This window comes from Helianthus annuus, chromosome 17, assembly GCF_002127325.2.
Source record: "Helianthus annuus cultivar XRQ/B chromosome 17, HanXRQr2.0-SUNRISE, whole genome shotgun sequence".
Lineage (NCBI taxonomy): Eukaryota > Viridiplantae > Streptophyta > Magnoliopsida > Asterales > Asteraceae > Helianthus > Helianthus annuus.
Window position 1 is genome coordinate 86,779,664 of NC_035449.2, and position 17,180 is coordinate 86,796,843.

General features: G+C 39.1%; 1 protein-coding gene across 1 annotated transcript; it reads left to right on the forward strand.

Annotated features, from left to right (window-relative positions):
* Positions 1 to 253: 253 nt before the first annotated feature.
* LOC110923465 (protein POLLENLESS 3) lies at positions 254 to 3,593 on the forward strand. Its single transcript, XM_022167550.2, has 5 exons — positions 254 to 669; positions 1,137 to 1,349; positions 1,424 to 1,572; positions 1,648 to 1,716; positions 2,596 to 3,593. Exons 1-5 carry the CDS (start codon positions 445 to 447, stop codon positions 3,341 to 3,343), a joined length of 1,404 nt encoding a protein of 467 aa, XP_022023242.1. The 5' UTR covers positions 254 to 444; the 3' UTR covers positions 3,344 to 3,593.
* Positions 3,594 to 17,180: the final 13,587 nt, after the last annotated feature.

A 17,180-nucleotide genomic window follows, 5' to 3' on the forward strand; every position in this document is an offset into this window, starting at 1 on the left:
TACTCTTTCTTATCATAAGTTTTATTCTTTAAACTATTAAATAATATGTTAACAACAATATAAAATTACGCGTAATAGAAAACCAAACCATAACTTTATATCGAACAAATATCTATTGTTTTTATTCGAGTCTATTGTTTTTATTCGAACGACATAGTTTTTGATCGAATCAACTCACAAAATTATATTTCACATTAAATCAACTAAAAAAATTAGCTATTGTAACATTATATATTCATTCCAAGTATATATATTTTTTCATTTTCAAATCACTACTATGACAACTGTCACCGTCACTTCACAACTATATAAACCCACAATTTCAAAATCTTTTCAAACAAAAACAATTTCCGATCACCCAAACCCTAACATTCTTCATTCTTGATCTTCAACAATCAAAACCCACATCTCAATCTCATCCAAATCACCTCAAATCATTCAACAATGTGGATAAACAAAGACCCACCCAGAGGTTTCCCATTCTCCACCCCTCAGCCCGAAAAGAACCGGACTTATTCATCGCCGCCGTACGCCCACCGCCCACGGCCGCCACCGGTGACCGAGAAGAAGTGGACGGCCGCACTGTCTAACCCCAGTAATCATTTGTTTCACATTATTCACAAGGTTCCTGCTGGTGATTCTCCCTATGTTCGAGCCAAACATGTTCAGGTATCATTGTTTGATCCATCTTTTGTTATTTTTAATTTAGGGTTTCTTTCTGTTTTTGTGATTCTGCATTTAAAGGGTTTTTATAAAAGAAACTTGTTTTTGTGATTTGAAATGGGGGATTTCTTAGAAGTGAACGGTTTGGATTGAATGATTTGTTTTTGATTGTAAGTAATTGGTGTTCAATTTTAGGGATTAAATGATGGTTTTAGTAGTGATCAATAGGTGTTTGTTGAAATGTCTAAATGAGTGACCGTGAACATTTGTGTTAATTTAGGCAATCTATTGTTATTTTAGTGTTCATTTCTGTTTTTCGGTTTTATGTGATTCCAATTTGATTAGAGTTTTCTAAAAGAATAGGAGAAACTTGGTTTCCGGTTGAATTTCTATCAAGTTTTCCGTGATTTTTATGATTTTGAAAGTGAAATTTCATAGTGGTAAAGGGTTTGAATCTAGATATTCTGTTGTAGTTAGTAGAAAACAATCCTACGAAAGCTGTCTCGCTGTTCTGGGCAGCAATAAACTCGGGTGATCGGATCGATAGCGCGCTGAAAGATATGGCTGTGGTTATGAAACAACTGAACAGATCCGATGAAGCGATTGAAGCCATCAAATCTTTCCGATACCTTTGTGAGTGGGAATCACAAGAATCCTTAGACAATATCCTCCTCGAATTGTTCAAGGTAAAACTCGTATTTCCGAACCCATTTTGTGGAAAACGTTTAGAAAAGTGTATGATTTTCGCATCTGTTTACAGAGGTCGGGGCGGATTGACGAGCAGATTGAACTACTTCAATCGAAAATTGCTTATATGGAGGAGAACACTTTGATAGATGGAAACCATACAAAGATTGCAAGATCACAAGGGAAGAAAATTCAAATTACGGTTCTACAAGAGTACTCGCGGTAGGATGATTTATTTTTATAAAATTTATAATCTGTTTTAGCTATATATTAAATATTAATCGTATTCATTCACAGGTTATTAGGGAATTTGGCATGGGCTTATTTGCAGCAAGATCATTATAAAGTGGCTGAAGAGACGTATAGGTGGGTTTGTAATATTTTGTTTTAAAAATTAGAGTAAATTGCTGTTTTGGTCACTGTTCTACCTTACTGAACTAAACCGAGGCTGCAATGTGTTATGTTTATGAGTATTCATACGGCTTATTTGACCCATATCAAACATAACTGATATAGACGGGCAACCTCTTTTCATGCATATGATTATTTTTTTACATAGACCAGCAGTCATTATGAACACACCTAGGTTGACCCCTTTAACCGTTTGATGAAACAAACCGTTTAATGCTGACCTGTTCTTACTTGTTAATAGCGATGATAGTCATAATGAGCGCTATAGCGAATAGCGTTACGCTGGATCATCGCTATCTGATGTGTAGCGCTCAATAGAGACAATTAGGTTTTTTTTTTTTTTTTTAAATATTAAAGACCCAATTTTTAGGCATTTTAATCGATCAAACAGCTGTAATGTTCCCTAATTGCATAAAAAAAATCTTATATTCGTGAATAAAACCCAATTTTTTTTTGAAAAAAAGTTCTAATACGTTATCGCTAAACATCAAATAGCGCTCGCTATCGCTACGTAGCGTATAGGTAGCTTATCGTTATTTACCGCTATTTGCTATTAACAACTATGGACCCGTTCAAATCATTAGACGAGACAGGCTGACCCGTTTAAAACGTTTAATCAACCAGGCTAACCGGTTTAAACCATTTAATCAACCAGGCTAACCCGCTTAAACCATTTGATCAACCAGGCTGACCCATTTAAACCATTTGATGAAACAAGCTGACCCATTTAAATAGACCTGCAGATTATTTGAACTAAACCAGGGGCTGCAGTTTACATAGATCTGCAGGTATTGAATATTTTTTTTGCTGATGTGAAAGTTTTGTTTTATGCAGAAAGGCGCTTTCGTTGGAACCAGATAAGAATAAGAGGTGCAATCTTGCGATTTGTTTAATGTACATGAACAAAATGGCGGAAGCGAAGGTTTTATTGAGTACGGTCAAAGAGTCAAAGAGGGTACGCGACACAGATGAAGAATCGTACGCAAAGTCTTACGAGCGTGCAATGCTAGTGATGGATGAACTCGAAAAGCGGGACAAGTGTCAACCCGGGAATGAATTATCTTTCTCGTCCTTTCTTACCCGAAACAAAGAAACTGATACCTTTGATACATCATCTAAACAACGCTGTGATTCAGATCCTGGATATAAAAAGTCAACTGTTTCGCCATCTCCGGTCAATGGCACGCCACGGGTACCGTTCACGCAGCCTAGAAGACGAGAATGGGAGAGAATGGATACGGGTGTACGGTGTCTTAAGAAGTTAAGTTTCGATAAACCTGCAGAAGGTAAGATGGAACCACCAGGGAGGTGTAGTGAAATGTCGGTAATACCCTTGCGTGAAGAAATAAAGAAGAAGAAAAGTTGGGCTGATATGGTGGAAGAAGATGAGCGGACTATGCTTGAATCCGGTGAGAGGAGTTGTTACGGTGATGAAAATGTGGATTGCAACCTGATGAATGGAGAAAGTGGATCTTTTAGAGTGCAGGATGGATATCAATCTCAACCGGGGACTGCCACGTGTAACAGAACGGTGAAGCGATCTTTGACTTTTGGCAGAAGTCAAAATGATGTTGAAGGTTGAAATTACTCGAGTCCTTTGCATGTATAGGTTGTGTTTGGTGATGAATATTAATACTACTGGTGTTGTCTTTTGCCTGTATAGGTTGTATCTGTCTGGTAATGAAGACTAGAATTACTTGTGTCATTTGACTGTATAGGTTGTATATGTTTGACTGTTTGGTATTGAAGATTAAAACTACATGTGTCATTTGCCTGTATAGGTTGTATGTGTTTTGGCTGTTTGGTAATGAAGATTGGTACTGCTTGTGTCCTTTGTCTGTATAGGTTGTATGTGTTTGGTATTGAAGATTAAAATTACTTATGCCCTTTGTCTGTATAGGTTGTATACTTGTATGCGTTTCGTTTCCTTAGAAAGCCTATGGTCTTTACATAATTTTCTTAACAAATGGTATTATCCGATAGCTATGTGGTAATCAAGGTAGCCCATGCATCAGCGGATCTTGAACTTAGTTTTCGGTAACCGGGGGGGGGGGGGGGGGGTGTTGTCCATTTGGCCCAATTTAGGATATCAATTATCAGTAAACATCCTATTGTTAGTGGGTTGGTTATATCAGGGTCAAACCAAAGTCAAGATCTTACATGTTAAAAACTATATCATGCACAACAAAACTTTAGATCATAGACTAGAATGATTAAAAAAGTTGTAAATAGCTTATGACCCACTTTCAACTTATTTAAACTGTTTATAAATTTTCGTTTTTAGTTGTCTATTTCTCTAATTTAAACTGACTTGGGAGTATGGGATAAGTGAAGTTTACTTATCTACTAGTAAATCGTATGGGTGTGAATTCTCTCATAACACAAACATAACACGGAATTCATGAGTTTGTGATTGTGTTTAATTAAACAGGTTCGACTTAGTTTCGAATTACACTCGCAAACAGGTTTAGCTAGACGAGGTGTACTTGTGTCAACCCAGCGGGTTCTTTTTTTTTTTTTTTTTTTTTTTTTTTGTAAGAGTAGGCTACAATTTTCGTCTCTATGGTTTGTCTAAAATAACACTATTAGTCTAATAGTTTATTTTTTACATTTTCAGTCCAATAATTTTTTTGTAGTCTCGCCTGGCTACACCTTCCCTTTCTCTTATTCATCGCTCTTCTGATGCTTTGGTCCTTTTAACAATGTTTTTTTATGTTAAGTTCTTGAGATGATATTAGTGGTATTGGTATCGCTTCCCATAATATCCAAATAGTTTAAAAATAAGTTGGCATAGTTTAAACATAATTGCTTAAAAAACATAAAAAAATATGATATTTAGAATTATGAAGTAGTATGAACAGCAAACAAAAGTTCGGGTTGTTCAGGTTCATGCGTGACACGATTTTGGCGTCCATGTAGGGGTATAAAGTTTCCTGCACCGGTCGTTTGATATCCTATTATGTTAGTTACCAAATGAGATAACTCAATCCAAAAAACTACTCTAATGGGTGAGAGAGCCCAGTTGGTATATAAACCCCACATCAGTTGCCCATACAACCGATGTGGGACAAGTCTCATACCTTGCAATGGTATTAATCCATAACAATCGACCCTCCTTAAGGGCCAACGTCCTCGTTGGTCACGGCTGGCTCTTTCCAGGCCACCACTCCATGAGCCACCACTCCGAGCCTCGTTGGTCACGGCTGGCTCTCTCCAGGCCACCACTCTGTGAGCCACCACTCCGAGTTCTGACTCTGATACCAATGTTACATAACAAACGATAGAACTCAACCCATCAGACTAGTCTTTTGGGTTGAGTTCTCTTGTTTAGTATGTAATATATTAATTGGGTAGTATTGGCCCCCTCAACTTGTTAGTCTTGGATGTATATATTTATCGACTAGATTCAACTAGAACTTTGACTCGGTTCATAGAAATCTGAATGTTAGTGTTTATATATGCATGGTTGCAGAAATCGGCCTAGGCAGCCGATTAATCGGCGCCTAGGCGCTAGGCGGTCATTTACTGCCTAATTTTGAGCTAGTTGGTCAATTAATCGGCCATGGTCAAAGTCGGTCAAAGGCGGTACCTAGGCGGTCAAAAATCGGATTAATCGGACTATATTAGTCGGTCAAAATCGGTTCTAGGCGGTCCTAGGCGGTCAAAATCGAACCATACTATCTGAAACTTGAAGTATTTATGTGAATTTTGAAGTATTATTTTTATATTATTGGGTATATATATATAATTTTGAAAAAATACATATAAAAATCCCATTCCGATTAATCCCGATTAATCTCTAAGCTGTACCTCACCACCCGCCTAACGCCTTCTACAACATTGTATATATGTTGAAGCCTAGCGTGACTTCTTGTGGACTTAATAAGTGGTCCCCTTTTACGAATAGAATTAATAATCGGTTAGTTTTAAAAGGGGAGTATCTGGGTTAGTAATAATGATAGTAAAACTAATCAGTTTTCAATATTTGGTAGTTCATACATTAAAAAATTATAATATTTTTTCTAACTAACAATATTTTGATGGTTACATACTTAGAATTCACACATTTAATTTTAGATATAACTACTAATATGACTCGTTGGTGACACGCAATGTTGTAGAAGGCGTTAGGCGCTAGTCGGGCGGTGAGGTACCGCCTAGGAATTAATCGGGATTAATCGGAATGGGATTTTTATATGTATTTTTTCAAAATTATATATATATATATATATATATATATATATATATATATATATATATATATATATATATATATATATATATATATATATATATATATATATATATATATATATAGGGTAGGGTTCCAGCGTGAACAACCTCCCAAGAGTGAACTGCGTGAACAGATATGGACCCTTGATTTCCTTTTTAGTTGTTAAGGGTAGGATTGTAATTATATAAAAAAGTAGATTTAAATTATTATTTTAATAAATTGAATTAAGTTACATCTTTCCTAATTTAAATTCATTATCCACATTATGTTTATTTATTAATAAGATAATTATTAAAACAAACAACAAATCACCAGATTTCAATTTTAATTTTTATTTCAGATTTCATCACCAGAATTCAAATTTTGATTTTTAAGTTCCACGTAACCTTCATATTTCAACGGTATACACATGTGTACTTGGATATAAATAGAACAGTACACATGTATACTCAGCATCGTACATATGTGTACAGTAATTCACAGGTGTACATCAACATTCAATACAAAAAAAATTTCTGAGATATCATAAAAACAAACGATATACACATGTGTACATCGCATTAAAAAGAGGGCAAAATCAGAATACACATGTGTACATCGCATTTAAACAAATAATTATTTTAATAAATGAATTAAGTTATATCTTTCCTAATCCTTGATTTGATTTGTGAGAGATTTATGCAATCAATTTAAGAGGATAATTGATTACTTGATTTGTGAGAGATTTATGCAATCAATTTAAGATTGAAATTACACATATACCCTTTTCTATTTAATTAAATGGAAAAAATTAACCAAATAATTACCATCATGCCACTCACTTTAATCTCAAGATCATAAAAATCAAGGGCCCAGATCAGTTCATGCAGTTCACTCTTGGGATTTTGTTCACGTTTGAACCTAATCCTATATATATATATATATATATATATATACCCAATAATATAAAAATAATACTTCAAAATTCACATAAATACTTCAAGTTTCAGATAGTAGATAGTATGGTTCGATTTTGACCGATTTTGACCGCCTAGGACCGCCTAGAACCGATTTTGACCGACTAATATAGTCCGATTAATCCGATTTTTGACCGCCTAGGTACCGCCTTTGACCGGCTTTGACCATGGCCGATTAATTGACCGACTAGCTCAAAATTAGGCAGTAAGTGGCCGCTTAGCGCCTAGGCGCCGATTAATCGGCCGCCTAGGCCGATTTCTGCAACCATGGTGATACGCCACAGATCCGTTGCAAACATCTAATGGATTGAGTCAAAGCATTATGTGATGCTTTAACGATATGAAAATGCACGTTTTTGACGTATCTGGTTTAACTCAATGTAGCATATATAAGTATTGTTGTTGGATCAAAATATAAAGTAAATCAAATTTATAACGTACAATCATAATGTATTATATCGGGCCGACTCATACATAGGAAACATAGCAAAAAAAAAGCATAAATTGTGATTGACCTTAGTTGACTAAGCTTTGACCCGTACTTTGACCGGGGATGTTGATTGGTCTTGACGACAGATGACTGTGACCACCTCCATAGTAACCAAAATCGTTTGGGAACCGTATCACCGCCGCTTAAAAGCTCAAACCATCACCACCATCGAGTTATTTGTTCTTAGGTCATGAGGTTGAGGCGGCCCACACACCCGAAAGCTGCGGTCCGCCGTGCTAGATCCTTGAACCACTACCGGTTCTTCATAAGCTCCCACCACTCTCCCTCTCTCTATTGGTGCCTTGACCTTAACACCCACCAAATCTTCATATCTCGCCATGTGGCCTTTGATGAAACCACCTTCCCTTTCGCACAATCTATCTCACCGACACCCTCATACGACTTCCTTACTGACCATTTCCCACCTCACCTATGGCCTCATGTCGTGTCGTCGCCCAACCCACCCAATGTGTCGCCCTGTCCATCACCCTCCTTGGCCCCATCTCAACTCCCACCATTCACTGTTCGTTCACCACCCATTGCCCAAGCCCAACCCAATAACCCCTTCCCAACAGCCCACGTCGCACACCCCTCCCTCTACTACCATACCACCAGGCCCGTCCCAACCCAACACTACCACCGGCCCACTTCCCACCCCAAACTCGAACCCGGCCAGCCCTTATCCGAACCCCACTACGACCCGAACCATGCACACTCGCTCCATGAGTGGCATTTACAAACCCAAACAACCCTTCTCCCTACACACTTCCACCTCCCCTTCCATCGTGCCCATACCCAAAACCCCGGCCGATGCCTTATCTATTCCGGAATGGTACTCTGCCATGACAACTGAATATCATGCATTAATTAGAAACAGAACATGGGATTTGGTCCCAAGACAGCCACATATGAATGTCATTCGAAGCATATGGCTATTCAAACATAAGTTCCGGTCCGATGGTACCCTAGAGCGGTATAAAGCATGCCTCGTGTGTGATGACAGATTACAACAGGTTGGCGTGGATTGTGGTGAGACTTTTAGGCCGGTTGTGAAACTAACAACGATCAGGACAGTGTTATCTATTGCCTTATCGAAGGGTTGGGACGTTCATCAGCTGGATGTAACTAACGCCTTCTTGCACGGAAATCTTAACGAGACGGTATATATGTATCAACCCATGGGTTTTCGCAATAAAGATTACCCAGACTGTGTTTGCTCACTGAAAAAGTCCTTATACGGGTTGAAACAGGCACAACGAGCTTGGTACCAACGAGCTTTGTTCACTGAAAAAGTCCTTATACGGGTTGAAACTGGCACCACGAGCTTGGTACCCACGAGCTTTGCTCACTGAAAAAGTCCTTATACGGGTTGAAAAAGTCCTTATACAGATTTACTAGTTACGTCCTTACACTGGGTTTTCACCATAGTTAATGTGATGCATCTTTGTTCACTCTCCATCAGGGGCATGATACGGCTTTTCTACTTCTATATGTAGACGACATTCTTCTTGTCACCTCCTCTGCGGCACTCCGACATCAACTTATGACACAACTCGCTAGTGAATTCGCCATGGAAGATCTCGGTCCTCTAAGTTACTTCCTTGGTATTTCGGTCACTCGCATGAAATCAAGTATGTTCCTCTCTCAACATGTCACCGCCCCCGACCCCACCCTGGGAGCTGGAGCCGTGAACCAGTCAGATGGTATCGGTGTTTATTAATTTGGCAGCGGAAATTCTCATCAGGACCGTAGTTAGGAAATATTTTTATCAGAGTTAAACACCAAAATGTTTGAAATTGATAAATGGGATAAAACCCAAATTTTCTTTACAATACATTTATAGGGATAAACCCTAAGTATTGAAAACAAAATCTCCTTTTTATTTAGGTAACTTTTATAGCCACTTTTCTAAGCCTTCAGGGCTCTACAGCTGGCTTCTATTTGGCTTTCACATTTTGTTACCTGAAACGCGTTTAAAACGTTTTTGTCAGTGGGAAATACTGGTGAGTGAATCCCAATTTAATCAAAACAGGTTTTATCAGTTTACAGTACTGAGGGCGATCTCGCAATTACATTTGTTTATTTTTCTACTTTAGTTACCACCCACGGTACTGTCAACCCGACCTGTGGTCAAGTTACTACTCACAGTGTAATAACAAATTTTGTATACAAAACCCCAACATACCGACGATAATTGTAGAAATTACAAATACTCAATCACTGTGAAATATAATTTAAAACATTGAGGATTTGTAAAACAGTTTGCAAAAAGGGGGTTACTCACATTGCTATCTTAGGTAATTTCTTGTGGATTCCGGGCTATAATCTATAAATTTTAAATAATGCACACGCGTTAGTATAATAACCCAATTTACATTAGTTACACCCTCCCCGAGACAGAACTCCAACGACTACGTCGGGCAGAGCCTCAACAGCTGTTACGGAGCGCTAGATCAATCGGGCAGCGTATCTAATACGTAACCGGGGGTTAAAATACTTACAACGAGGCAGAGCTTCGCTAATTAGGGGGTATAACGCCCGGGTATAATTCTTACTACTTTAGAATTGAGAGAGAATCGAAAGAATTGAACGACGAAAAATGAAACTGATCGATCTCATTTATAGGTTGGAAATCAAGCTCCTCGCGCCCCGCGAAAGAGACCACAAGGGTCTTCACGGCCCGCGAGCTAGGGGTAGTAGGGCCTAGCTATGCTGAGTCGGCCCCATAGCCTCGACACGCATTGCGCCACGTGGCGTCACCCGGTGCGCCCTGGTGGGCAGCTGTCGCGGCCCGCGACGAACTCAAGGGTGGTTGTCGCGCCGCGCGAGCGACATTAAAATTTTGTTTTTATTAATTTTTTATAAAAATAAAGTATTTGAGAGCCCACTTTTCGTATACGGGGTGTATTTTAGGACGTATAGGGGTGTTCTAAATATTTTAGGAGGGTTGTTATATTTTGGGTATAACTCCTGAACTAGTTAATAAAATAATATAATGTACTCGTGTTAAGTATAGTAACCCAATTCAACTTTATCCCTACGTCACGAGACAAAACCCCAACGTAATTAGTCGGGCAGAGCCTTGACATGCGTTGATGGGTCCTAAATCAATCGGACAGGGTATTGATTCAGCGATCAGGGGTTACAACACTTAAAACGGGGCAAAGCTTTGTAGGATTTAGGGGTGAATTACTTAAAGAATAATGGATTATATAGAAGTGCAGTGCGAGAGAGAAGGGATGGAAAATTTTTTGTAGCTGGTGCTTCTATTTATACTCCAATTTAACTTGGAGGTTACGGTTTCATTAATTGCTTTTGCTACAAACTTCCACGTATACTACTACCTAATTGACTTCATTTCTTTCAATTCTATACATGCATGCTATAACAACCCTTCAAAATATATTCCAACACCCTAATATATATTAAAATATCCCAATATGTCTTGAAATTCACCCCATATGCGAAAACCGAGCCCAAAATACAATATATAATTAAAAAATAATAAAAATCAAGTTTTATGTGTCGCTCGCGGGCCGCGTAAACCCTTAGGGTCTCTTACGCGGGGCGCGACAACTCAGAGTTAGGGCTGCACCTGGTGCCGCCACGTGTCAAACGCGTGTTGAAGCTAGTTCGATGACCAGTCATAGCTAGGGCCTACTTACCTTACTACGCGGGCCGCGTAGGTGACGTGATGTCGTGGTCACAATCAAATTTAATCCAATTACTACTAAATAGGTAGTGGCAAGTGGGTATCGAACACAGGGAGTTTATGGAATATGTGTTATTTCAAGGTTTATCTAAATTAACTAAATTAAACTAATTGCAATAAAAGTAAAGTTCAAGAATTGATTTGCGTGAATTGGTTTTAGAACTAATTTTTAACTAAATAAATTACAAAAGAAAAGTTTGGTTGTAAACAAGTTGGAGAATAATGACCACCTTTAGTTTCCTGTTTGCTTCAACATTTGTGCTATCATTTACTAGAAAGAACTACATAGACATAGTTCATGAGCAATTACTTGTTGTGATAAAAGGGAACTAAGTACTCAGATTCCTAGAACGTGAGGTTGTTACCCGATGACCAATTAACCCTTACCAATCCTAATTCTACCCATGATATCTCGATTGCCACCGGCACCAAAAACATATGGTTTCAAAGAAGAATAATCATAAGCATCAATAATTTACAAACAAATAAGAACACACCATGATAAACAAAACATAAGTTCAATTTACCATTCTAGAAATATGAAAGCAAGCACAATAGTCTCCACAAACCTTCAACTAAAGATGACCATAATGTACTTAGCCACTCGCCGTAGCTTACGGCAAGCAACAGTCAACAATGGTCAAGATCAGCGCCGTAAGCTACAGCGCTCACCGTAGCTTATGGCGAGCAAAGGTTCATTATGGCGGTTCTCCTCTGATCTACGGCGATGTCATTTTCAAAAGATGGGTGCCGTAACCTACGGCGGTAGCCGTAGGCTACGGCGCTGAGTGGTGTTTTTTTTCTTGTTTCTCCATGAAAACTTGCTTTCTTCCAATCTTTGACTCCCCAACTTTTAGCATCGATCCAAACCACCTAAAACCCGCATCTTGGGTACTTTAACACATGCACATCAAATCATCTAGTGGTTACCAAGTTCAAGCAATTAACCGAATAAAGCATGGAATGTACATATATTTAGACCCTTTAAGGGTTGTCCTACGGACCACCCGTCACATCCCCACACTTACCCGTTGCTTGTCCCAAACAACCCATTCAAAAACTATTCATAACCACAAGCGACCGATCGTGCAAACCAAGCTAAAATGTGCCGTCCTTTTACTAACTTTCAATCATACCACAAGGCACACCCCTCACAAGAACTCTCGGTGACAAAAAATATTAGCACATAATGCTAGACCACTCAATGCATGTGTGTGTGTGTGTGACAATAAGCTTGTATAAGAATCAAGTTTCCTCCTAACAAATATCTAACATGCTTTTGAATCAAAGGAACTTACAGGTTGTAACGGGGCTAGGTGCAAAGGTAGGAAATGGTGGAATACATATGAAAGACCTAATTGATTTGACCTGGTTTTTATTTATTTTTACTACTAAACAAAGCAACATCAACTATATACAAACATCATCAACTTTTCAACCACTAACACAACTACATTCTTCTTTTTGTGTTTTTCTCTTTTTTTTTGAACTCAAGCATAAAACATAGAAGCTCAACAATATATACATAAACATCAACACTACATACTAAATTTCTTAAACCGGGTCATCTCAAAAGGTAAAGTTTTGTAGGAAGTAGGCTCGGGTCACAACCGAATGTCTAAGGCTCAAACATGGCTTTCTAAGGACCAAACCCCCACCCCTCACAATACCAAGCTCATATATATAAAGTATGAGGTCCAACCCACCAATCCCGCACTCTCACACATCTAGACGAGGCTACCTAAAAGTCCCCTATCATTTCCAAAAGCATGCTAACTCTAGGATTTAACAAGAATTCACACACAAGTTCTATTAACACACTACACACACCGCCACTCAAACAAAGAAATATCAATAACAATCATATGTGGCTCAAATTCTCACCAAGAAAAGACTAGGAATGGGTATCAGTGTGTCAAGTGGAACAATATCAAGTTTTCAAATTTTTGACAATTTTCGCTTGGGTTTACCAAAATTTTAAAATTCTCAAAACTTTCCCCCATCCCCACACTTGGGATACATTGTCCCAATGTATGGTTTTGAGGAAAAAGATCGCTTTAAACCGACAACATTAGCTTCCGCTACTAATCTCAAATCCCAAGTTTCTTTTTGTATTTTTTTTAAGCTTTTCAAAAATTTTTAATTTTTTTTGTTTTTATAATTTAATGAAAACATGAAAATTATCCTACCCCCTCCCCCGTTATAAACCTGTGTTGTCCTCAACACTATGTTCGGGAAACTCGTAAAAATTTCCCCACACTTGTTTCAAACACCGGTTTAAACGTAACTTATTCAAACCAAAACAAACTAAACTAAATATGTACAAACACCAACCCTGGGCCTCTTTCAAGTTTCTTCGTCATCCAATGGGTGTAAAATGTAACCCACTTTGTCGAGTTCAAGGTTGTTGATGTCATTACCTTCCAAATACGGTTTGAGCCGATGCCCGTTCACCGTTTGTTGCTTATTTGTTTGTTCATCTTGTATATCAACATCTCCAAACCTCCCCACTCTTCGAATGACGTAAGGACCCATCCACTTGCTTTTGAATTTTCCCGCGAACATTTTCAACCTTGAATTGTACAACCACACATTTTGACCCACTTCAAAGTTCTTTTTCTTTATTTTCGCATCGTGAACTTTCTTCAGTTTGTCTTTGTATGCGGATGCACACTCATAGGCTTGATCCCGTATTTCCTCAATCTCATTCAATTGAAGCTTTCGCACCCGACCCGCTTCGTCATAGTTGGCATTTACCGTTTTAATCGCCTAATATGCCCGATGTGCTAGCTCCATAGGCAAATGACACCCTTTTCCATACAGCATTCGATACGGAGTTGTATCAAGTGGAGTTTTGTAAGCCGTTCGATAAGCCCACAATGCATCATCAAGTTTGCTTGACCAATCTTTTCTATCCGTTCTCACCGTCTTCATTAAAATCTCTTTAATTTGACGGCTGGACACTTTAACTTGACCACTCGTTTGCGGATGGTACGGTGTAGCAACACGGTGGTTCACATTGTATCTTTTTAACAATTTGCCAAAATTGAAATTCTTGAAATGTGAACCGCCATCACTTATTATCACCCTAGGCACACCGAATCAAGCAAAAATATTGGATTGCACAAACTTACATACAACGGAGTGATCGTTAGTCCTCGTAGCGATAGCTTCAATCTATTTTGAAACGTAATTTACCGCAACCAATATATACAAAAAACCATTTGAGTTTGGAAAAGGACCCATGAAGTCTATTCCCCAAACATCAAATACCTCCACCACCAAAATTGGTTGTAACGGCATTTCATCCCGCTTCGAAATGTTTCCTACTCTTTGACAATTTATGCAATTTCGGGCATACTCGCAGGAATCCTTGAAAATCGTGGGCCAATAAAACCCACTAGATAACACCCGATAACCCGTCTTGTTCCCACTAAAATGCCCTCCACATGCCGATGAATGAGCATGGGTCAAAATCTCTAAAACTTCAGTTTCGGGAACACATCTTCGTATCACTTGATCGGGTACGATTTTGAACAAATCCGGTTCATCCCATATATATTGCTTTACTTGACCAAGAAATTATTGTCGTCTCTTCTTTGTCCAATGATTTGGAATTGCGCCCTTGGCCAAATAGTTCACGTAATGGGCATACCAAGGTGCAACAAAAGTAGAAACGGCTAGCAATTGTTCATCGGGAAACCGTTCATTAATTTCACTCGGGTCATCAACACCTTCCAATGGGATCCGAGACAAATGATCCGCAACAACATTTTCACATCCCTTTTTGTCCCGAATCTTGAGATCGAACTCTTGTAACAAAAGCACCCAACGAATCAACCGGGGCTTTGCATCCTTCTTTTCCATTAAGTATCGAACCGCACTATGATCCGAATACACGATCACCTTGCTCCCCCAAATGTAAGATCTAAACTTGTCCAAGGCATACACCACCGCTAATAATTCTTTCTCGGTTGTGGTGTAATTCAGTTGCGCCTCAGACAAAGTTTTACTTGCGTAATAGATCACCACTGGTTTCTTATCGACCCTTTGACCCAAAACTGCTCCAATGGTCGTGTCGCTAGCATCACACATAATTTCAAATGGCTTTGACCAATCCGGTGGTTGCAAGATAGGAGCCTTCACCAACTGTTCCTTCAACACATGAAACACTTGCAAACATTCGTCAGTAAAATCAAATGGAACATCTTTCAATAATAAGTTACATAAAGGTTTTGTAATTTCACTAAAACCTTTGATAAACCTTCTATAGAACCCCGCATGTCCTAAAAATGATCTCACCCCCTTAACATTCTTTGGTGGGGGTAGAGATGAAATTACCTGAATTTTTGCTTTGTCTACCTCCATTCCCCGATCCGAAATCACATGCCCCAACACAATACCCTCTTGAACCATAAAATGGCTCTTTTCCCAACTCAGCACCAAGTTTGTCTCAATACACCTTTTTAAAACTTTTTTCTAATTCGTCAAGACAAGACTCAAAACTTGGGCCAAAAATGGAAAAATCATCCATAAACACTTCAAGAGATTCCCCGACCATGTCCGAAAATATACTCATCATACATATTTGGAATGTGGCCGGGGCGTTACATAGTCCAAATGGCATTCGCCGAAAAGCAAATGTACCATGTGGACATGTAAACGTGGTTTTGTGTTGGTCGTCCGGGTGAATAGCAATTTGGTTATATCCCGAGTACCCATCCAAAAAACAATAATATTTTTGACCGGAAAATTTTTCAATTATTTGGTCAATGAAGGGTAACGGGAAATGGTCTTTGGAGGTAGCAGCGTTTAGTTTTCTATAGTCAATGCAAACTCGCCACCCGGTTACCGGGCGGGTGGCAATTTGCTCACCTTGTTCATCTTTTATTACCTGGATGCCGGATTTTTAGGCACTACCTGAGTCGGACTTACCCACGCACTGTCCGAGATGGGATAAATGATCCCCGCATCCAACCACTTGATAACTTCTTTCTTGACCACCTCTCTCAAATTTGGGTTCAACTTTCTTTGTGTTTCATGGGTTGGCTTTGCGTCTTCACTTGTAATAATTTTATGCATCACAATAGATGGACTAATACCTTTTAAATCAGCTATCGTCCACCCAATTGCAGCCTTGTGAGCCTTCAACACCCGTATTAATTCCTCCTCTTGAGCTACCGCCAAATTGGAAGCAATGATCACCGGTAAAGTGTCATTTTCCCCCAAAAATGCATACTTTAGGTGCTTTGGTAGCTCTTTCAATTCCACACTTGGTGGACATTCCAAGGAAGGCTTTGTACCCGAGTCGATTTCCACCGGTAAAGCATCCGTTTGGTAGGTCCATGGTGGTCATCCTTCTTTTACCGCAAGAGCCTCCTGCTCCTTCTCCTAATTTTCCAACTCACATGCATGCACCTGCAAAGACACATCACAAACACAAGAACCCAAAATCTCTTCTTCGAACTCCTTCGGGTCGTATCCATCTATAAAATCTGCTAGAAAACACTCATCACCATAAACGTTAGTACCATTGGTAAAAACATTTAACCTCCTCTTTCTATTACCGAATGTCATGTCGACCGTACCATGTCGACAATCAATAACGGCATGTGCGGTGTTCAAAAACGTCCGATCCAAAATAACATTTTGTTGTTGAATTGGGTTCGCGGATGAGTAATCTAGCACAAAAAAATCCACGGGATAATAAAACTCATCAACCTTGACTATCACATCCCGTACAATACCCCGGGGAAGTTTGTGAGACAAGTCGGCTAGTACAACCGTTGTCTCAACCCGCTTCAATGGACCAAAATCGTATTGGTCATATAACCCCCCGGTAGGATACTTACTCCGGCTCCAAGATCCAATAACGCCCTTGCAGTTTGAAAATTTCCCACTTGAATGTTTATGAGGGGCGTTCCCGGATCTTGTAGCTTAGGAGGAAGATCTCCTTTCAATACCGCACTTACCCGCTCCGTCAAATCTACCAATTTAGGCACTTTTTGTTGCCTCTTTTGGGTACAC